This window comes from Lagopus leucura, unplaced genomic scaffold (genome assembly GCF_019238085.1).
Source record: "Lagopus leucura isolate 7727_CA_CO unplaced genomic scaffold, USGS_WTPT01 Super-Scaffold_100034, whole genome shotgun sequence".
NCBI lineage: Eukaryota > Metazoa > Chordata > Aves > Galliformes > Phasianidae > Lagopus > Lagopus leucura.
Genome location: NW_024962283.1, coordinates 3,602,694 through 3,625,849, shown reverse-complemented (window position 1 = coordinate 3,625,849; position 23,156 = coordinate 3,602,694). Strand labels below are relative to the sequence as shown.

Here is a 23,156-nt window from a genome sequence, read left to right as displayed (position 1 = left end):
CCTTCCCTTCCCTTCCCTTCCCTTCCCTTCCCTTCCCTTCCCTTCCCCTTTCCTGAAAAGGTTACATTCATGCAGTAATTTTAAAGAAAATAAAGGAGCAGGGCTGGAGGTGAGAAAAGGCACAGTTTCCCACTTAGCTGCTCCCATCGCTTGTTCAATTTGTCTGTTTCCCCTCTGATGTGCAAAATCTGAATCAGAATCCGGGCTTTCTCCTCTCCCTCTGACCCCATCAGAAGCATGAAGTGCAGGAGGAAAGAAAGCCCAACCAATTGCTGCACGTAACTCAGTCAGGAAAGCCCCATCCTTCCCCTGGGCTCCTTCCATCTGTCACCACGCTGTGCCAGCTCTAGGTTACCTCAGTAGGAAAACTTCACTGAGGTGATGTCATGTCAGGAGGGAACGATGCTGCCGTTTCCAGGCTGCTTTGTGCAGAACCACTCGGGGTTCCTCGCCTTGCAAGATTCTTCCCGTCTTCTTCCTAATAATGAGCTCCTTTATGAATGCTTTCTGTGCTTGTATGGGCAAGAGTCTTGGTGTTGGTGGTTCATCTGTTTTTAATAGCCGTGCTGCAGTCAGTGTGTGCCCACATGTGTTGAACACGGAGGTATGGAATGAGGGGAGTGCTGCTGACAGGTTGGGCTCGGGGTGGGTGAGAACAGAGTGTTATCTGCTCTCGTTCAGACAGGGAAATGACACCAGGAGGCTAATAGGGCATCTCAAAGGGCCTTACAGCCCTCACTGCTCTGAGCATCCCTTCCTTTCTTACCATTCGAGGAAATGAAGAGCTTCTATGCGTTCATGATGGTAGAGCCCATCATGCTTTCCCCTTTCCAGTCCTTCTCCTCCCTTTTCAGCTGATGTTAGGAACTGGGGAGCTTTGTTTCTCCCATTGATGCCAGAAGGCAAGAAGCCCCACCAGCCCAGCTGGCCCAGTTCTCCTCCAGGCAGACAGACAGGGCTGGTGCCATTGAAATGGGCCCAATGGGATGGGATGGCAGTCCAGGCACCTCCAGTGACCATCTGGACATGCAGGCTACTTGGATGGTACAACATCTCCGTGCTCTGCAATATTAGCCAGGGATGGGGATGCTAATTGGTTTAATTGAAGCTCTGAATGCTGAGCCATGGGTACTGGCAAATCTCTTCAGCCTAGGTGTGTGGTGGTTTGTAATATCAGAGGTGGGAAATGCAGGGTGTGTTGGAGGAAAATAGGATGGAGCTCTGGGCAGAGGGGAGGTGGGGCTGCTGCCTCTGAGCTCTGTGAGCAAAGGGAGGGGACTTTGGTGCTCTTGGTAGGGCTGGCATCTCATCAGCCTGTTGGTTGATGGTAAAGAAGTTCGTGCTCATCTCATGTGTTATTCATGTTTACGCACGTGTATGCATTACATTTTGGTTATAGGAAAAAATAAAGCGATGTCCGAGTGATGGCCGTAGGTTGAGATAATAAACGTTATCTGCTGTACTGTGGTAGCATCCCATAATTCTCATCTGGATCACAGCAGCTCCTACAAAAATACGGACACACGGAACAAAATGGGCATTTCAGAGCTTCCAGTGCAACGAGGGCAAACTGTGTGCCTTTGGAAAAACTACAAAACTACTTTCGGGCTTGTTTTCATCAGAAATTATAACCTTTTTTCATGGTTTGAAATGAGCCAATTTTGACCTGAAAAATGTCAGGTTTTCATGCCAACAAAAATGCATCTGAGTCTGCCACTCTTTTTCTTTTCTTTATTTTTTATACGACCTTTTTTCTAGTGGAAGTAATGACACAGGAAACGACCTTGCAGCAAAGTAGTCCATTAAAGGAACAGCAAAAAGTGACCTCCTGCATAAGTGACAGAGTCAGAACTGATTGTACAACAAGCCATTCCCTGGTGACCGTGGGCTGTTACTCGATGCCAAACGATATTGGTGGTCATTAACACACTCATGGGGCTGGATCAGTGGTGGATCAATGGTGTCCTTCACACTTCTCTTCTTTGTCATTTCCTGCCACTCTTATTAAGGGAAATATTTGGGGCTATAATTTTCCATATGTTTTCTCTTGTTTAAAGTAGGAGAGAGTCAGTGGCATGCGGTCTTAATTTCCTGTTGATTTTGCTCTATGCAGTTTCCTCATGAACTGCTTAGTTGAGAACACAAGAAACAGGGCCACACATTTTTGGGGGGAGAAGCATGTTGAATTTGGAGGGCTCGTGAAGGCTGGGATGGGCCACTGAGGTTTGGTGTAAGGCAAAACCCCATCAGCAGGATGGATAGTGGGATGGTAGAGCGGTGGTTTGCAGTTGGATTGATGGTTTGATACGAGCAAGAACTGGGGTCAACTGCATAAATGGAAAATAGTTGTTATCCACAGTGCTTGGCAGGAGCTTAGCGTCAGGTCTCGGCACATCTTGCTGTCATTAAGCCCTGTTTGAAGAGCTGGAGCAGCACACAGATGTGTCATTGACCTCTCCACCCTTGGGTTAATCCATCCTGAAGCCACGGCGAGCCGTGAGACACCCTGCTTGCTGCTCACACACTCAATAACCCTTGAGATCCCTGCAAAACCCATTGACTGATTGGTATCTAGACAATACGTCTCTGAGATCATGGGTTTGTGGGGTCAAAAAGCAGTCAGGTGGATGTTCTGCAGCATGCAAAACGTCCTCCACCATCACCAAAGGCAGATGCTGTAGGGTATGTGTTGTGCACCGTGATGTCCCTGGGGAGGGACCATGTGCCAGGGCTGCCTGTGCTTCTCCAAGGTGCAGGCTGCTGTCAGGAGGCCTCACAAATGGTCTTCCTGCACGCTGCTGCACATGTTAATTGGACTTGACAAATGATAATGAAGAAGAGGCTGTAGCTGAGGAAGGGTAGGAGGAATGTCATAACTCTCAGGAGGAAGAGAAAACAGACAAGTCCAAATGTCCAGAAGTTAGACAAGGTAACTCGAGACATTAATCTTTGCTATTTCTGGTGCCGGGGCTGATAGCTACAAGGGAAGATTGGTGACTGTAAGGTGAGCAACCTACAAAGGTGATGTTCTTTGTGGCTTGGTTTTGCTGTTAACCCGTTTATGATAATGAATCTTTTAGTGGGGGGTCCACCACTGTTGCAGCAGTGTATGGAGGGGCTGCTTGATGAGGGGCCATCGCTAATTATTCCTTGCGGGTGAGGATGGGGAGGGGAAGGCTGTGTGGGTGCTGTGTCTTATCACAGACCTTGCAAGCAGGATGCAGCATATCTCCTGGATTTGTGCCCATGAACTCCTCTTTGAACAGGGCTTTATGGCAATAAGCTCCTCTCACTGCTGGCAGATGGTGAATAGGGTCCTGCCACGCATGTCACCAGGGCTATGGGCTGTTCCAAAGGGACCTGAGCAATAGGTGCACGCTTGGTTGGCCTGTGACTGTGTAATGAAAAGAGCAGCCTTGTTTATCTTCGTCAAATCAGATAAGAGTGGCATCTGGCAATTGCATTTGTAGTGTGCTCAAAGGAGGGTGCTGCATGCCAGAAGCAACGTTTTCCTGTGCTCAGAGCCTGCCCAAGGACCAGCTCCATCAGCTGCACCCAGGGTTAGTGCAGAATAACCTCATGGCAAAGTCATCCTGTGATCCTTCTTGCAGGGCCCTGGGGAGCACAGCCATCCTCCCAGCACAGCTCCTTCAGATGTGCATTTCCTCATGGTGGGCTCTCCTGTTTCTCTTGTAATTGCCAGCAAACTGCCTGCAAAAGAGCTGAGATGCTTCTCCCTGCCTGGCAGGAGCACAACACCCACTGATGAGTCAGGGGAGGAAGAGCTCCCATTTTGCAGTGCAGGATAGTGGGAAAGGGATGGGAGAAAACAGGGAGGGAGAGCTGCCAGAGAGTTGTGGGATAAATGACATTTGTTTAAAGACACATTAGAAGATTAATGATGGGAGTTAAAGTATAAAAGCAACAGGGCCTAAGTGTGGTATTAATGGAACCCATTTTCTTTGCCATCTCCTGCAGGAACTCTTGGGAAATACAGAGGGGGGAAAAAAATCACTTTACAGTAATAACTGTTATTTATAGAAGAGAACAACATTGGATGTATCAAAATGTGAGGTTTCAAGGTAATAACTGGACCCTCACAATCGTTGTTATCCATTTAAAAGGCAATTTCTGGGATAGTGAATAGATGGAGGAAATAGCTCCAATCCTGCAGCTGGTTGTAAATGAGGTTTGTTTTATTATTATTGTTATTAGTCAGTTCTCAATCTGGTCAGATTGTGTTAAGAAAAACAGCAAAAGGCTGGGAGAGCTGAAGGGGGGCTGATCATCATTCTTGCAGGATTGGATGGGTCCGTTGGATTGGGCTCATTGGTGGATATGTCAGGTGGGTCCCATCACAGCATCATTGATACACAATGGGGAAAGAAGGGGTCAGTTGTGTTGAGTTTCACAAGGTGAAGTTTTGCCCTGGGTTTCATTAGGACTGGGGTTTTCCCTTCAGCTCTGCCCCTGTTCCAGGCCATGGCTGATGTCGAGATGTCGTGTAGGGTTCAGCTCCTCACTAAGATGGTTAGAAGTAGGAGGATTTAATGATCTGAACCATGACTTGATTTAATTAATCAACATGAATGTTGCTTATTTATAACGTAAACCACAGCCTATGGATAACTCTGTTGTTTAATTAAGCTTATCACTGGGAACCTGATCCAGCTCCTTGCTGCGTTAATGTAACTAATTCAGTACCCTCTCTAAGAAGCATCATAACGAACTGCAGGGGATGTAATTCACTCTGCTTTACAAGATGAGTGTGGCTGGTGCTGGTGTGTCTCATCCATGACCCACAGTTGGGTGGTGATATCCTTCTGCTCCTTTGTTAGCATGGGGGCTGCTTCCATCACATCTGCTGGGAAGCTGGGCAGCCTTGCCATTGGGTTTCTGTCGTTTGCTTACTAAGAATTGCTGGGTCTGGTTTCATTCAGCCTGTGCAGCTCTGCTTTATCTTTGCCTTTTCAATTCCTTCCTTCACCCTTTCCTGCTTCTGTGCATCGTGTTTAAAACTTTTCCGTGCTGCACAGATGCAGGGGAATCTGTAATGAGTTCCCAAGCCAAAAGCAGAAGATGTTTGCCTAAAAGTTGTTCTTTTCCTACAGCTGAAGAGCAGTGTATGGAAACCTCGGAGATTCTTTGGGGTATATTGAGTAATGTTAAAGGATATTGTGGTTATTTCCTGTTGTGGTTCTCCAGGCAGCTCTTGTCACCCCACATAAGGTCTCCAGCAGAAATTAGTGTGCTCCTCTCCAGGCTCAGAAACCTCAGGTCTCTGTAGGTCTCAACAAGTAATCTTGCAACAAAGTGGAGTTGCTTTTTTCTGAATGAGAGCATCCACATGAGAGTTAAATGCACTGTAACTGATGCACGTTACCTGCAGATCTCTGGTTGAACCTCCTGCATATCCACGTGCTTCTTGGCCTCTTCAAAGCATGCTTGGCTGTGGTTGTTGGCTTCGTGGGGTATCCTGAGTCAGTTGTTCAGTGGGCACAGGTGCTGATGTGGGGCCAGGCAGGAGATGCTGTGCACGAGCAGAGAGAAAAAGCAGTTTTGCATTGACATATCTAATTTTCTTAGCAAGCAAACATTAGATGAAGCAGCAGTTTGCTCTTAAGAGGGATGCACAGGGAGGGAAAGCTGTCGGAGTACAGGGAAAGAGAATCCCTGGCTGGTTCTCCTATCCAGAAGCCAGGAGGAAAATGCACTGAGCAGAGCACACCAGAGGGGAAAGGCAGGAAGACATTAAAGTAACCTATTAAATTGGCAAGGGCTGAGTGGCGAAAAATAAATAAATAGAGTCTGTGTAGATTGATGGAAATTGGATCTGAAGGGCTTCCACATCTGGTGTGGCAGCTCTTTAGCATCTCATTTCGCTGTGACTCAGCAGGAAAAGTTGTTTTTTCGACAGTAAAACAAAGAGATGAAAACTCTCCTGAAGGGCTCCAGTGTCGTGTTGTAATTGGATTGAGTTCTTCCATGGAGCTTAATGCATCTGGGCCGTCTGCAGTCGGGGTGAGGCCTCCAGTGCTGCCTTTTCCCACTATTGCCTGTTTCTGTGATCATCTCCTGCTTACAGGCTGCCCTCTTCCCTTGCTCACCTGCATGCTGACATCTGAGCAGTTTGCATCTTCCATCCAGGCTCAGGCCAGCCCCTGACCCTGCTCCTTATCTTCCTCTTAACGTGCCCCTTTCTCCTGGAGCTTCCCTCTCCCAGAAGCTCCTCTAACAGCACTCACTTGGCTGTAGCAATGCATTTGGAAGCCTGTGCATTGAAGCAGAAGTGCCAAGTTGCGATGGCACTAAATAAAAAGGTGCTAGGGAAGAGCTTCTGAAGTCTTCTGGCACATTAACTGTGATTATTTGCCGTGTGGTCTTGCAAAACCTTGGGGAGACAGTTTATCTCTTGGTGCCTCTGTTCTCCATCCATCACAAGAGAATGAAAGTCATCGCACCCATCATTTGTCTGTCTGCTGTCTTTAAAGGCACTGTCATGTCTGATATCTGCACCCAGCGTGGTGGGTCCTTGTCCTTGGATATATGTCTTAGAGATTTGTAACAGCAGCAGTGGGTAATGGTTTGTAACAGGAGTAGAACTGGTGCAAAATGTCTATAAGTTCTCCATACTGGTGAAAGCAAAACCCCAGATCTCTCAGCTAGTGCAGTTTTTTTTTCTGGTTCTCACTTTGGTGTTGGGGTTCCATCCAAGGCTGTTTGCTGTCCCACTGTATGCCGTTAATGAGTGTTAATCAGCTGGCTGGAGGAGGCCAGGGCTAAGGCTGGCACTTTTGTGCTCCAGCATTGGGTCTGAGCTGTGCATCCTCTGCAGTGCACTCATGCTTGCCAACTGGGGAGAAATCAGAAAGCACTGCCAAAAACCCAGCGTCCTACAAATGAGAGAGATGCAGAAAAAAAGAGGAAATTGACAGTAGAAAGATCCCAGGAAGGGTTAACAGGAGAATGCTCATGAAGGGCCTTTTCCATACCTCACTGCTATGAATGGAAATCCATTGGCTTTAGGGGGACCTCAACTCCCTGTCATCCCAAAGCGTGCTGGAGATTGGAGAAATGGCTCTATCCACAAAGTGTCAGTGTTGGAAATGTTGCTCTCCTTCCGTCACTGTCGATCAGTGAATCCCAGAGTGCTGCAGAGCTGTGTGCACACTGGAATAGCCTTGGCTGCCACTGAAATACAGCTGCCACCCCCGGGACGGAGCCCTGTGCTGCTGTGATGATCTGTCTGTAGGTACAGGACATGCTTTATGGTGTGTACGTGACCAGGAAAGCATCCTGTGTCACTGGGGGGTCTGCAGCCTCTGTCCCACAGGGTCCCATGGCCACGGTGTGCGTTGCCATCTCTCTGTGACGATAGCCGTAAATCCGGGTGGATTTTTCCCATTTGTTTGTTGGATTTATTATTATTATTTTCTTTATATATTTAAGCTTAGGATTTTTCATGTTGTTTCTTCCTTTGTCGTTCTTTCGGTTCGCCTGGCAGTGGCACCTGGGGGTTGTGTGGTTGTTTTTCTTGTATTGATGCTCTCCACTGACTTAATTAAGATCTTTCTCCTTTCCTGGGCTTGCTGAGCATGCTGGCCCCAGCAGGGCTTCCCATTGCTCTCCTCCTGAAAACCACAGCTGCAGCTGGTCACTGGGGACCACAAAAATGGGCTGAAATTCTTCTTCTTGAAGCACAGCTCAGCTTGGCGTTACTGAAGCAGAAGACAGGCAGAAAACCACGTTCCAAACGTCAGTGGTTTTGGGCTGGTTTCCTAAGGCAACAAAATGTAGGCACTACTAGCAATTGTGTGTGGGTAGGGGGAAATGTCCATCCAGGAGCTGGAATTGTGTGGCAGACTGAAGACTGGTTGGGCAGATGTGGAGGAAATGGGTGCCCATGGAGGTTGGAGCCCATCCTGGTGGTGCTTCCACCTGACCCACCCACAGCCTCCAGCATCCCCACCCCCCCACGATTGTTCATCCCCAGCCTCACCTACACCTCAGGAAGGTGAAATCACTCATCTTTACTTCTCCCTGCTTTTTTCTCCCCCGTTGGTGGGAAGTCTCTTGACAGGCTTTTTGAGGGATTAAACAGGACTTAGCAGGGCACAAAGGCATGATTGGAGTCCGCAGCTCAGGACTTCATCCACAGCTGCACGTGCCTCCAACCTGACTCTGCAGAAGCCAGCAGGAGCACTGGGTGCTTTGCCAGGGGCTCAGTGTGCTGCCGTGCTCCTGTGCAAGAGGAGAGCTTCACATCTGGATATGGCATTTCCATTTCATCCCCATCCTCATCCCTCTGCTCCCATCTCCTCAATAAGGTGCAGAAGGAGAGGAGATCCACCCTGTGAGGGACAGTGCCAGCTGGGATGCAAAGCGAGCTCTCCCCACGCTGGGAAAGGGAAAAGAGAGCAGCATCTGTCTTGCAGGAAGCTGCCGTCCTACAGAATGCCATTCTGATATTGTGTACACAAAGCAATTATTAAAGAAGAGAATAGAGGCTGCATTTCAAGCAGGAGGAACTAAAGCCCTGAGCTGTTTTTATCACATCTCCCTTCCCCTTCTCTCTTGAATTCACTCTCTCTGGATAGCAGAAATGAGAGGGAAGCTCCATTTAAATGCAGATTTCCAGTGTTGGCCAAGAGCAATAAATAGCCCTCTGGTCCCCCGATCAGACAGACGTTATCAGGTCCCTTTGTCTGTGAAGGAGAGAGTTTATGTTTTTAGTTTTCCTTATTCCTCAGTGAGATCCTCCTTCCTTTCAGGGGCAGCGTATTGACGACTCCTGATTTTGTTTTTAAGCAGCACTTCAGAGCTGATAACAGAAACATAATCCCACCCATTCCAATGCTGGAGCCGGGCTTGGCATCCCATGATGGGGAATCTGCACATTCCTTATCGCTCCTTGTAGCTGCAGCCAAAGGGTTGGTGCTGAGCAGAGCAAAACGTGGCCGTTCTGCGGTTATCAATGGTCAGTTTGGGTCTGGAGGTTCATGGGTTTGGGACTGGGCTGGGTGTGTGTCTGGTTGATGGGAACAGAATATGGAGAGCTTGAAGTCTGTGCTTGCGGTATCAAGTGGGGCAGACTGGGGGTGTGATTTTAACCTGTCAGAAGAGAGACCTGAGAAATCCTGTAGGTGACTTTGTGGCTTTTTGCCTCGGAGGGACAGGCTGTGGGCTGTGCCAAGCCAGGGCTTTGCTGAACCTACACCAGAGTGAGGAGGCAGCTGCGTTTCTGAGCATTGCTTTACATCTTAAAGGCGTGAAAAGCATCTGAGGAAATGTAACCACGCTTAATGAAGTTAACAGGGAAAGGTCAGCTGAGCGCAGGTTGCTGTGGCAGCGCTCAAAGCTCCTCGTAACATCTGCCCCATGGAGCTGCCCCATGAATGCTGCTTTGTTGTGTGCTGGTGGGCGATGGACGGAGCGCTGCTGCACCGGGGGAAGGAAGCTCTGTGCTCCTGTAGCACTGCTTGAGAGCCAGCTGAGGGGGAAAGCCTGGATCTGGGTGTCTGTGAGCTGGCTGCTGCATCTAATAGGGCGAGCTGCTGTGTCAGAGCCTGGCTGCAGAAGACAGCTGTCTGCATCGCTGAGAGCACTGCTGACAGCACTGCCTGTCCGCCGTCAGCTCTGTGCTGAGGAGTGGGGCTGAGCTGCTCAGCAGAACGTGTGTCCTTCGTCCTCCTGGAGAGAATCCTTACAGCGAGAGGAGAGCATCGGCTTCTCATCGCGCTGCGCTCTGCTGAAGGGCAATGAGATGCCACAGCCCGGTGCCATTCACACCCAGCAGGGCAGCCAAGCATGCCCATGCTGTGGGGCTAAGGAATTGCATTGCTGCTTCATTGCCCCTCTGCTGCCCGTGTGCCCCTGAGGGCTGGGGACAGGGCAGGTGAGTGGTGGGAGAGGTGATGGATCTGCTCTCAGAGGGTACTGCCTGTTGTATATGTGCACCCAGTAACACTTTCCTTCTTCTGGTTCTTGTTCAGTCCTTCACTTGGAGCGTTTAATTTGAAATCTGTGCTTGATGGGGTTTATAATTGAGAAGTTGCTCATGCTTGAATCCTGAGCAACTGTAACCTGGCTACTTTCAGTGCCTGTCCAAAGCAACAAACTCTTCTGATCTACAGCCTCTGGCATTGGTGGGCTTTGTGTTAGCTGCAAAGAAAACCTGTGCATGTGGTCGAGAATAGGAATTGTTAGTGTAACAAGGAAATTTATCCATCAGGATTGGAACATCCCATGGGATAAGACATCTCCAGCCATCTCCTCCCAGGAGATCTCAGCGCCTCACTCCCCACTGCCCCCTCCTGGGGCTGCTTCCCCATCCCTGTGGGATCCCACCGCCCTCATCAGGCATCCATCGCCATCCCCTCTGCTCCTCCCATCCTCCCAGTATTTTCCCCATCATTCATAGAGAAGGCGGTCGAGATTTGGGGATGTTATTATGACGGGGAGCAGAGAAGTGATTTTTGAGGCCAACGAAGTTCAAAGACTTTGCTGTAAGTTTTCCAGGATTAAAGACGTACTTGATGCCGCTTCCCATATTTAATAGACAGGAGTAGATGAAAGGGAATTTATGTAAAGATTTTCGTTCATACTTAATGATGCTGCTATTAGATGTGCTGCGTCCCAAGACATGAAGTTTTAAAACCAACCTTTTTCAAACTTTAAACGACCTTTTCCATCTGCGAGGTCTCATGCATAAAGATGAGCTTCATCTCATTACCCAGTCCATCCTGGGGACTGGTTTAAGGTATAGTTAACACTAACCAGGCTCCCAAAGTGACCGAGTGCTGCCGTGGGGTCAGTGGGTCGGGGTGGTGCCACCGTCCATGGTGGCACTGTGGGGTTTGCCCTTAATGTGAGCTACGAAGCTCAGATCGAACCAGAATTGAATAGGTTGGGTGGGTTTTTTTTTCATCATAAAAGGAATTTTCCATATTTTCCAAAAGGAAAACTGAAAAAAAAAACCCCACCTCCACAACCCAATAACGACCTGAATAGAGACATCGTATCGTTGTGCAAACATTTGTGCTTCGGTGACCTGGGGAAATTATTTGAAACGCTTCAGTTTTCGACTCTTTCAGTTTTAAAATACAGTTAACTATGCATTCGTTGAAGGGAGCTTTAGAAACTGGTGTTTGAAGCGTGTGCTTGGAGGCGTCGTCCGGCGATGTGATTTCTGAGCCTCTAAAGTGCAGAATAATGAGTGCGAGAGCGCTGACGCCGCTCCCCTCCATTCTGCTGGGTCAGCTCCTGGCAGCTGGAGGCATTGCGATGCTCGGCAGCACGAGAGCTTTGCTTTACCCTTTCCTGGAAAGCGAGCTGCTTGCTGGGGCGCCTTCCTTTCCCAACTTCTTTGTAATTGGAAATGGTCGCCGACCGTATCAACATCTGAACTCTGGCCATCCGTGCTCCCGGCCTCAGAGGAAAAGCACAACCTTTCTGCATAATGAGGCCAAGATGAACGGCCCCAGCTCTGCAGATAGCGGAGGTGTTACGTGGTGCTCACCCAGACGTCTGCGTGTCCTCCACGAGAAGCATCGCTGCATCCTTTCTTGGCTCTTAGTTCGGCCCTGTTCCCATAAAAACAGGGAGAGAGGCACTGGGCTGCAGTTGGGTTGGTGTGGGCTTCGCCAGCATTGCTGGTACCTGGCCACCATCCATGAGGTTTGTTTTCTGGTGCAGAAGGGTGAATTTCTTAGCTGTCCCTTAAGTCGTCTGGATAACAGGACTGCTCAGATGCCATCCTGGAGTCCAGGTACGTCTGTCCCCACAAAGCAGATGGTTTTCCTTTTACCTATGGCTGTGCTGCAGTCCCTCCTGCATTTTCTAATGAGCTCTGCGTGCTCCCGAGTTTGAAAAATGCAGAGCTGGGTAAAGAAGGGTAAGAAGAAAATGGGGAGAAAACAGCACTGGTGCAATTCAAGGCGTTAGCATGCACACAGACCAGCAGAGCCCCACTAATCCGTGCTTTGTTCACGCTTCTGAATGGCATTTGCTCCCTTTGAAGTGATGTTAGGAAGGGGACGAGGCCATGGGTGCCTTTCTAAGCACAACCCATAGGGAAAAGCAGTGTCCTGGAGGAAACCCCCCCGTACCCGGAGCTGTGGGGGCAGTGCCAGCACTGCGATTTACGCTCGGCTCCGATCGCTTTTTGCCTTCCGTCACAGAAATAAAAATAATCCCACTCTCCATCTCCCTCTGCCTAACGCAGCTTTCAGTGGGTGGGCCCAGGAGCTGAGTTCAGGAGTCGAGTGCTTTCTGTTTGAAAAATATTTGTCCCTTCCCACCCACGGCTGCCCACGTGCTTCCCGAAATACTCCCGCTATCAGCGCCGATTTCGGCACCGTACCAACGCTTCCTCATGAATAAAACCAGGCTGTTTGGGGATGTTGTTTCATTATTTGCGTGCTGGGATGGGGGGCAGCATTCAGGCGGGTGCTGCAGGGCGCAGCTGGGTGCCATGCTCCAGGAGGGCTGCAGCATAGGCAGCACAACGTGAGTAGCACAGCGCTGCTGCAGACTTCACACCCACTTGTCTGGCGAGAGCTGGAGGTGGGCGAAGCTGCGGGAGGGAGGACGTGGCAGGAGCGTGGTGCTGCTGCTGCAGTGCGGGGTTTGGGGAGGCAATGGGATGTGGGGCGCCCCACCAAGCCTAACGACTGTGCTCTGCCCCCACAGCCGCCATCCTGGATGACCCCATGGAGTGCAGCCGGGGGGAGCGGCTCTCCATCACCCTGGCCAAGAACCGCATCAACCGAGCGCCCGAGCGCCTGGGGAAGGCCAAGGTGGAGGTGGACATCTTTGAGCTGCTGCGGGACAGCGAGTATGAGACGGCGGAAACCAGTGAGTACCCTGCAGGGCTCTCCTGCCCCACGGGGCTCTGCCACCCGCTGCTGCTCAGGCTGAGGAGTGTCGTTCTGCTGTAGGCTTGGCGCCAGGTCCCCCACCAGCATTGCCTTCACTTGGCTCAGCAGCCTGGGACGAGTTATTTTCTTTAATCTGCGTGTCAATAAGCAGAAGCAATGATACGGGAGGTGATGCTCCTTGATGGCGTGCAAATAAGAGACTCTGGGCAAGTTCCGTGCAATTAAGTTATTTTTAAAGCCCTGCGGAACGCCATGTGTCAGCTAACATGATGGCTTTCTCAGTGCTGTAGATTGGCAGTGGATTTGTTTACACAAAATGGAATTTTCAAGTGGTGTTTGAAGTCCCGTGGATTGGAAAGAGCTATTTCTGAATAGCAGCCGCCTCCCATGTTGCAGTAACATCCCTCCATGCAAGCAGGTCGTTGCAGTCGGTGATCCTGGCGATGCCCGATGTGTTAACAGCACAATGAGGAGTAAAGCATCCTCGATGGATTCCATCCCACAGAGCAACTGGGAGTGACAAAGCCGCAAGGATCTGTAGTAGCTTCTTCTTTAAGAGGGAAAAATGCTTTGGGATACAATAACTTCCTTTTAGGATCAGTTGTGAGACAACACTGAGTTCAGAGGAGGGCTATGTGTTTTTTAATAACCAGTGGTCTTGGAAATGCTGGAGGAATCATTTAAATAACAGGGATTTTAGATGTGTTTCCCTGCAGCTCTTGGTTCCGGGGCTGTGTATCCGCAGAGCATCCCGGGAAGGCTGCGTTTCCATTTCCTCAATTAGTGTTTGCATTATTTATAGACACGTTCAGTTAATAAAGTGCATTTCAGCAAGTACCTGTGCGCCTATTTATAGAGCCTCCGAGGCAGCCTGGGTGGAACCGCCACGTGCAGCAGTGCTTAAAACAAGCAGCCCTCCATCCTTTCGGATCCCTCGTCTCTTTGTGTCTGTTTCCCATCTGCTCAAACCCCGTCTTGCTGCGGGGTCACCTGTAGGATTGCAGGAGGGATGGGGAAACGGTCTGTGTTCTCCAGGCTGTCTGCAGTTTGCCCCCAAAGCCATCCCAGCACCCCCTTAGGAAAGCAGAGCACTGCCAGCTTGCCATACCCCGCTGTGCCTTTGAAGGAGTCCGTTCTTCTCCCTTTCTTGCTCATCACGGTGTTGCAATTATCTTGGCTGAGGGATTGCAGGAAGCAGCAGCCAGATTGCTTTGTGCCATCGCTCAGGGACTGCTCTGTCGGTGTGTTTTTCAAGCAGAAGAATACCCGTGTGCTGAGGGGAAGTATTCTGCAAGAAATGGTTGTTTGCAGCGAGCGTGGTGTTTGGGGAGAAGGTGGGTAATGGGATAAACGAGGAAGAGGCAATTTTCCATTTTGAATTTCTACCTCGAGGTGATTTTCTTTGTTTTCTTTACTTTGATTAAAGTGCGTAAGGAGTAGAAAGCGGAGCAAAACAATTTGATTTTGGTAAAGTGAGGATTCACAGAATTTTGCAACGTTATTTGCCTTTCTTTCAGAGGGAAAAACATCTTGGAGCGTTTCTTACAACAAGAAAAATCTGGGTTCTGTGTGACTCTGCTATTAATGTCACAGGAGTTACTCCTGATTTATACTGCTGGCGGAGCAGAGTCCCTTCCCTTAGTGGAGATTTCAGGACTTCCATGGCTCTCCAATATCCGACCTCACAGCTTTAACGTGCTGCTGATGTTCGTTAGCACACGTCATGTTAATAAAAGCAGTTTAGATGTGTCAACCTGTGACTGCAGAGCAGTTAGCTGTTTAATCATACTGTTCTCCAGTCTCACCCCCTGAGCTCATCCCTGACTGTCGCAGCCTGCATGCCTTGCTGACCACTCCAGGAGCGAAGCTATGACGTCCCATCAGTGATCCTGTGTGCAATTAGGGCTGTGAGAAAGGCTTTTAGCGTACCACTGAGCCATTTCCCTTCCCCGTTCCCTGGACTGACTCAGTGCATCTCAGTGTGAGGGACTGCAGCATCATGCTCCCTGCAGCAGGTACAGCATGAGTCAGTCTTAATCGCATTCATGCATGGTTTGCTATTTCAGTTTTGGATGTGAATGAAGACAAACACTGACTGTTCCCATCGGTGACATCCGTAAAGTCCTCTGTTTTGAAGCGAGTTTGTAGTGAAAGCTGTTTTCCCATTAGAAGCAAAGCTTGCTTGCAGTCTCTGTTTGACGTTTCAGCTCCTTTTATGGAGACCCAAACCAGCTCGTTAAACGTGTCTTTATCTAAAACACCCTGTTGCTTTCAGTGCCCAGGCAGAGCAGCCAGCATTCATCTTCTAAGCATCATTCCATTGTTTATCCAAACGTCTTTATGGTCGGACTTGATGATCTTCAGTGATCTTTTCCAGTGATTCTATGATCCTGGGGGCAGGTCAGCATTTAGCGAGTTCTGTGTATTCACACCAGTGTTTCCATGTCCACCCAGACGTGCTGATCCCAGCAGATGTGTGATCCTGCTGGATTTCACCTATAAGGCAGTTCCAGCTGTGGGACTGGCTGCAGGTTGCTGGTAGGATGGATGAATGGTGCTCTATAGCTTCGCCTGTGTATGCAGTTGGCATTTTTTGTATGAGAGGCCATTCGTGATCCTCTGATATGTTTTGCAATCATAGAAATGTTGAGGTAATCGCATGCCTTCCCTGCTCGTTTATTTTCAATTAGAAGCAGAAGTCTGTACGTGCCGTTGCGAGCCTCTGGATCAGTGCAGGGAGGGAGATGCTGTGCTCTGCACACAGCCAGGATTTGTTCAGGGAGACTAAGGGTAAATGCTTCTGGAGTGCCCTGAGCCCCCGAGGTGGCTGTGACCAGATGGGTGTGTGTGCACACGTTGATCTTTGACTGTGGAAAAGCACAGGAAACGAGTAATGCTCAGGGAGGGTGAAATTGCACCCACGTGGATGGCTTTCAGCTTTCACATGCACAAGAAGTCATCTTGGTGCCCGGTGTCCGGTGGGGTTTTGAGTTGTTTGATCCATGAAGACCAGGCAGGATCTTGGATGGATGTGTCTGAGTGCTGCACGGCAGCAGGGTTCTGCCTGGTCTCCCTGGGGAGGCTAACAGCATCAGGTGATGTTTGAAATGGGAAATGTGTTTGGATTACAAGAGCTCTCCCAGTGCAGCCGAGGCCTTTGCCTTGGGCATCTCCACTTTGTTTCCATTCATTTCCTTTAATTCTACTGAACGCCTTGGCCTCAGAGGGCTGAGCGGGTTCTTTTTCTTCTGGCAGTTGTTGCAACTCCATTGCCATGGCTACTTAACCTGATTTTTGTTCTCAACGGGCGAGATGAGAAGACAAGTGCTCGCCAAACTTTGTCCTGCACCCACAACCAAATCCGTCCCAGGACTCTGGCCCTGATGACCTGTGGTTGAGCAGCACTCATCCCCTTCTGCCCAAGCACTGAATTGCAGCGCACCCAGCGGGGCTGTGCGTGTTGCTGAGACAGCATGCAGGGCTTGCAGGTCGCTGGGGTTCTCATCTGAAAGGATTTTCTTGAAGAGGGATAAGCGCTCATAACATTTTAAGCAGGGAGAAAAAGTGAGCGCTGCATTCCTTTGAAGATGCCACAGAAAAGTGTTGTTCTGTGTGCTGTAGGAGATTGAGATGGTGGAGGGAGAGAGAGCATGGGGGGAAGGAAAACCCCAGAGAAGGTGTTTGCATGTCATTGGCACTTCTGTAGGAAGTCAGGGCAGCGGTGCCCCATTGCTGGAGACACTCAGGGTCAGGGGATGGGGCTCTGAGCACTTGATGGAGCTGTGGTGTCCCCGTTCATTGCAGGGAGTGGGACCAGGTGGCCTTTAAGAGTCACTTCCAATCCATTCTGTGATTCTATGGGAAGTCCCCAGAGTGACAAATGAAATCCTCAGCTTGTGGCTCCGTATCCCAGCCATGAGGCCATGAAGACTTCTGACATCTAATGCCACCTCAGTGATCTGATCTCCTGCAGAAAACAGCTGCAGCAGTTCTCTTGCTGAGCGCCTCGTATGAGCTCCCATCTCACATCCAGTCTTGAGGCCTGAAATTGACAGAAAACCTGCTCTGTTCTGTAGTGTGCCAGTCCTGGTGATAAATTCTCTTTGCTACAAAACACGTGTCCTGGTTTGAAGTTTCCCAGTATCTTTTCCCAGCCGTTGAACCTATCTAACTTTCTACAGCCACTACAAAATCTCGTCCAGCATGTCAGCCTGGAGGAAGAACCGCTCTGAGGCGGACCAGCAGTGCAATACCAAAGAAGCAGTATCTTTTCAGCTTTTGGAGATGTTGGTTTAGCTTTTACAGGAAAATGTGCTGCCAAGCACTCTGAAGCTGCATTTCTGGGTGATGCAGTGGCAGGGATTGCAGCTGGGGCCGTTGGGGGAATTCCATTCAGCTGAATTTGTGCTGGGAATTAAAAGGACAAAAGGTTGCGGTTTAACCCGGGAAGCTTGAGGAAAGAGATTTAACTCCTTCATTTTGTCAGGGCCTTTTTATTGTCCTCCTAACCTTGGTGGCGTGGAGCCAGAAGATTAACTGCTGCTAGAAAAAAACAGAAATGAAAAACAGTAATGTGATTCCTTATTATTGCCACTGAGCTCTGCAGAAGATGAGGGAAGAAATTCAGACAAGTTTGTTTGCTGCTGGATCGTGCTTTGTAGCTGGGTCACTGCTGCATTTAGTGCCTTCCATAAACTTTGCTTAGCATCGCCCTTGGAGTGCAATAGGTGAGCCTGGAAATGGGAAAGTTCTGAGAGAGAGACCCTTGTTCTGAGCTGGAGAGGAGGATATGGGACATGGGGAGGGCTGAGATGGAGTACGGAGATGCTGGGGAAGGATGGTGTCAGGGGCTGGGTGTCAGAGGGAGCAGACGGATTTGAGGGAAGGCAGGGAATAAGTATGTTGTGTATACATATAGCAGAGTGAAGCAGGTGCTGCTGGCATCTCTGTCAGTTGGAACAGGGCAAATTCTAATGCAATTTCTTCTCTCTGTGCCCACAGTGTGCCAGATCCTTCCCAAAGGGGTGGTGGGCGTCCTGGGGCCTTCCTCCAGCCCGGCCTCCAGTTCCATTATCAGCAATATCTGTGGGGAGAAAGAGGTGAGTGGACACGTCCCATGCTGGGTGGGTCTATGCCATACCCCCCTCCTTTCCTTCACGCTCCCCAAACCCTCTGCAGCTCCACGTGCCCTCTATCCCGTGTCCCCTGTCCCTGTATCCCAGCAGCAGGGATGCTGCCTGCCTTAGCTGGGGGCAGCGACCTGCCTGCAGCACTCCAGGGCATCTCTGGCAGAGGTGCCTTGCTGGAGTCATCTGTTTGCTGCACAGTGCTCCCTGTGATCCGCTGTGCCTCCTAATGATCAGAGCTGACAGCTTGGTTTATCACCTCTTCCCTTATTGCTCGCACTCTTGCAGCTTCTTCTCTTTCCATTTCCTCTCTCATTTCTGCCTCCCTTGTCCTTGCTTTCATCTCTGTCACCTTTTCCTTCAGCTTCCCTCACGTGCAGCACCAATGTGAGCCATGTCTCTGCTGACAGGGCTGCAAAGACCCTGGAATCCCTTTGGAAGGCTGCTCTCCTCTCTGTTTGCTGCTGCTGCACTGATGCAAGCAATTCGTAGCTGTGTCCAGACTACGTGCCTGATTTAGTATTTTATAAGCCTTGAACTGTCTTAGACTGATCCAGCTCTGCTCACGGGAGAAGAAATTGAGTTCCCTTCTCATAGTTCATCCCTTTAAAGCCAGATAACATCTGAGCCACTCAGTGAATGCTCTCTGGAGCCTCCAAGCGAGGGGAGTGCCTGAACTGAGTGCTGGAAATAACTTGCATTCACAAATGAGTGCTGTCCTTTGTTCCATGAGAATCAGAAGTGTTGAGGAGATAGAGGAGGCCTGTGAGTGCTGGTGCTCTGGGCTACAGCATGATGAGTCTCTGGAGTGTATTTTGTAGTGCTTCTTGCAGTTAAACGTCCCAGGCATGTGCTCCATTCCAGGTAAAGGCAGCTCTGCAGTAACAGATTGCAAGTGTTTTTCCCCTAAAATTCACATTCAAACTGAGTCTCTGATCTAAGTCTCTTTTTCAGAAATGAAAGGTGAGTGCTAGTACACTTCTAAGGTATTTGGTTCTTGAGCTTGATCCCAGCTGCCCTCCTAGTGATGTAAACCTGCAGAAACTCCCTATGATTTGTATCACAGGAGCATCACTTGGTGCTGTTGTGTTAAATGCAATATAGCAAACAGCCAGAGACGTTGTGCTTCCAGACCTCTGCCAGGTGATGGAAAGAGCATCCTGGTTATGCTGCTGGCGCACCTCTGGAGGGTGTCTGGCCTTGTGCTCACCTGGAGCTTGTGGGAAAGCTGGCAGGTGCACCTGCATTGCATCTCCTGCCTTTCCTTCCAGATTTCATTTCTTCCTGCACAGGGAGAAGTGGTGCAGGGGACCGAGCCCTGGGGAAAGAGGGGTGGCTCGGGGCTGAGCACGAGTTGGTGGCTGCATCCCTGTTAGCGGCCGTTGCTGCAAGCCTCAGGCTCCATCTGGCTCCCAGGAGTGATCAGCAGGCTGGTGCTGGAGCTGCCCTGTCTGCTCTGCTTACAGGAATTTGCTTACAGGCTGCTCCTCTCCCTGCAGCAGAGCCTGGGATGAGGGCTGCAGGGTGAAGTCAAGGCAGAGAGCAGCTTATTGCTCTTCAACTTTCCTGTCGCTAACCGAACGGTTTATGCTGTCAGTACAGCAGCCATCACAACATACTAATGGCCCTTCCCAAGTGGAGAGAGATCGGAGGCACGGATGATAGTCTCTGGAAGTGCTAATAATGGAAGAAAACAGGACTTGACAGTCCTCTAATGAAACAGAAGCAGATGTTTCCCTTTCTATCTTCAGTATCTTCCAGATAATTCACTCTGCAAAAGGAAAATGCCATTATCTGTCATTGCTTGGCTGAACCCTGGTGCCCAGGTTCCTGCGTTGCAGGGTTACAGCAGGGCTCAGGTCAGGCAGCATTGTGCTCCTGCTCTGCTTTATTAATGATAAACGTTATTAGAGCTCAGGGCCATGGCTCGACTGGAGCTTGTGTGTTGCATGACCACCTGTTGCCTCTGCTGATCAAAAAAGCCCAAAGCTTCTGGCTGCCACAGCTGTTCCACTCTCTCCTGAGCCTTACCAGAGCAGGGTCATCTTGTTCCTCCCTTCATCTTTCCTAATTACCTGGTGGCACATGGGGACTGTAGGCAGAGGTGGATGGGCAGCACAGAGCAGCATGGGCTGTACAACTGCCTGACAGCATCCTCCGTATGCACCCAGGCAGCGAGCCCAAAATGAAGGGTGGGCCTGACTACAATTAGTACCCAGACTAATTACATTGAACTCATCCAGAATGGTTTCCTGTGCTGTAATCACAAACCCCATTGCCTTTCTCTGAGTGGCTCAGCAAGACTTTTCCTGATCTACTCCTTCCCGCAGCTTCTTGTTGCTGTGATAATTATTTCCCTCTGCTATTGCACAGATCCCGCCCTCCTCTCCTCACTTCAGTGACACTTCTGCAGTTTTATTGGGATATTTCACTTTCTGCATGCTGTGCATTTCACACCAAAGGTCCTTTATGGTAAATCTGCTTGTTTTTATTCCTATTCTCTTAATTCTGTTTCCTTCTTTCTCTTCCCTACTTAGGTTCCTCACTTCAGAGTGGCACCGGAAGAGTTCCTGAAGCTGCAGCTCCAGCGCTTCACCACCCTCAACCTCCATCCCAGCAACACCGACATCAGTGTGGCCGTGGCAGGAATCCTCAACTTCTTTAACTGCACCACTGCCTGCCTCATCTGTGCCAAAGCTGAATGTAAGTCATTCCCAGGACGGGTAGAGGCCCTTCTGCTCCTGGTTGCCTTTTTGTTTCTCTCTGTGTGCTCGGTGCTTGCTGCAGGAAGAGCAGGGTGATTGGTGCGTGGCAGCTGGGGGCTGTGCTACTTGGGGGTTTGGCCAAGGTAGGGCCAAAGAGGTAGGGGCCTCTTTGTGCAGAGCAGCCCTGCAGGGCAGTCATCCCACCTTGCTGCCCCACGGAGCTGTTTGTTGGAGGAGGAATGGGGATGGGGAAGAGGCTCGTCTGCCTTCTGTTTGACAATCTGAAGAGCGTTTTGCTTGCACAGATGGGTTTTTGAAATGGAAGGGGAAAAAAAAAAAGGCTTAAGCTTGTTTCTGGAGATTATTTTAGGCAAGCATCACTTTTTGAAATATATCTCTCCCAAACCCACGTGCAGTTGGTGGCCTAAAAGCAGGACTTGATTAATAGTCACTACATTGCACACCCTCTTGGGCTCTGCAGCCATACATCTGCTGGTAATTGTGCATCTGGATGCTGGAGAGTTCACCTCAGTGAGCCCATTTTAGCTCTGCATAACTCTCACATGGCAGGAGCAGGCTCTGCATCCTACTGCTTGAAGCGTGTGCTGTGCTTGTAAGGCAGGGGCAGGTAGCTGGTGTGTAGTACCCCAAACTACTTTTCTTTTGCTCCCCTGCAGCCAGATTCATTAGCACTAGAGTTAAGCATCCAAACCAGCCTAAGAAGAGAGGCTTTGTGAAGGCACGTGGGACCAGAGGGAGCTTTGGGACACAGGCGAGAGCTCTGCAGTGTCAGGTGGGGGGCTGAGCTTGTAGGAAAGGCAGAATCCTTCCTGAGCAGGCTTGGGCAAACTTCACCCCACAGCTGTGCCAGTGACACACTGCTGTGGCAGACCTCCACACAGAGTCAGAAGGAATAGCATAGTGTTTGCCTTCTCCTCGTGCTTTATGCACCCTGGGGAGATGACATCCCAAGTGTTTGTAAGTCAGTTGCCTTCAGCAGGCATGCTCAGATCTACCCTTGCGGTGGACCTGACCCAAAATTATGCAGTGAAAATAATGCAAATAGTCTCTTGCGTTACATTTAGCTAGGACTGAGGCGCACCATGCTCTGACTGTTACTGAGTGCAAGAAGGGCCTGATTCAGCTTTGTGTAGGAGCACAAGCCCTCGGCTTCCCTTAAGGCAAGCACTGCTCCTAAGCACAGTGCTTTAGACAACTAACTGGAGGCACTCAGGGCTTTCAGAAGGTTCCCTGGAGGCTAATAAGGGGAGCATATGAGCTGTCTGCTCATCAGTGAGGAAATCTTGTTTTGAAGGATGTTATTATTTAGATCCCAGGAGGGAAAGTCGTAGCTGTTGTGGTTTAAGTACAGGGCTGTGTGATGGGACTCCTGGGTCCTATCCTGTCACGCTCGTGCTGTCACTGGAAGAAGTCGCATCCTTCTTCTGTGGGCTGATTGTCATTTCTTCCGGTGGAGGGAAAATATGACCTCAAAGTCAATGGAGTTAGGCCAGTGTAAGTGGAACACGGTGGTGACTAGAAGAAGATTACGTGACTCAGTTTCTCTGTGGTGTGGAATAATAAGCTTGTTTGTGAATTGCTCTGAGATCCCAGCCTGGAAGGTCTGTGGGATTCTACAGAATCCTTGACCTGAAAAGTCAGCCATTACTGGGGTGGGTGGTCATCATAAGAGCAGCTCTGTAAGATCAGAGGGCAGAAATAGGAACTGACCACGAGGGTGAAGGATTACAGCAGCACAAACCCCACGAGCAGAGCTGGTGAGCAGACAAGCCTGTGGTGCAAAGGCAGATTTGTTACTCGGTGTCAAACAGCAGCCCCCGGGACCTGGCTCTGCCCAGTTCCTGACTTCTCTTCATGTCTTACTGGGACAAGTTGCAAGCAAAGTGTCCACCAGACTACTATGCACAGCAGCCTGGCTGATCCTTGCAAGGTGTGGAGTGAGATGAAAAGCGAATCAAAGAATGCAGTTCACTGTTCACTTGAAACCAGCATGCTGAGCAGTGCTCAGGTGAGGTCTGCGCCGCTGCTGTTGTGCAGTTGCTGAGTTCCTACCGGAGTTGGATAAAACGCAAGAGGCAAATGCACTGTGAAGAGTTCAATGCACAGCTTGCTGGCAGCCTCTCGCTGTGAAGGGGAGGCTGCTCATCTCAGATCTTTGCCTTTTAACACCGCTTTGTTCCCTTTGTGAGGCACTGGCAGTCCCTGGAAGCAGGACTCGTGCTAATCACGTTGCTCTGTGTGTTTTCTCCAGTCTCCATCCCATGTCTGGTTCTGACCTCACGTCAGCCAGGCTCGGGTTCTGCTCCCAGCCCTGCTTTTCCAGCCTCCTTCACCCCAGCTTCACTCCTTCTTTTGCGCTGTATAACCACGTGTGCTGCCTGTGTTTTGCCAATGATTAAATCTCGTGCTCTCTGGTCAATCAAAGT

General features: G+C 49.8%; 1 protein-coding gene across 3 annotated transcripts in view; it reads left to right on the top strand.

Annotated features, from left to right (window-relative positions):
* GRIK4 (glutamate ionotropic receptor kainate type subunit 4) overlaps window positions 1-23,156 on the top strand; it is a 123,677-nt gene that overhangs the window by 57,304 nt on the left and 43,217 nt on the right. For all 3 annotated transcript variants that reach the window (XM_042882438.1, XM_042882439.1, XM_042882440.1), the window contains exons 3-5: window positions 12,691-12,855; window positions 17,880-17,977; window positions 20,542-20,707. In XM_042882438.1, the coding sequence (XP_042738372.1) occupies window positions 12,691-12,855; window positions 17,880-17,977; window positions 20,542-20,707 (429 nt within the window). The remainder of the gene's footprint in view (window positions 1-12,690; window positions 12,856-17,879; window positions 17,978-20,541; window positions 20,708-23,156) is intronic.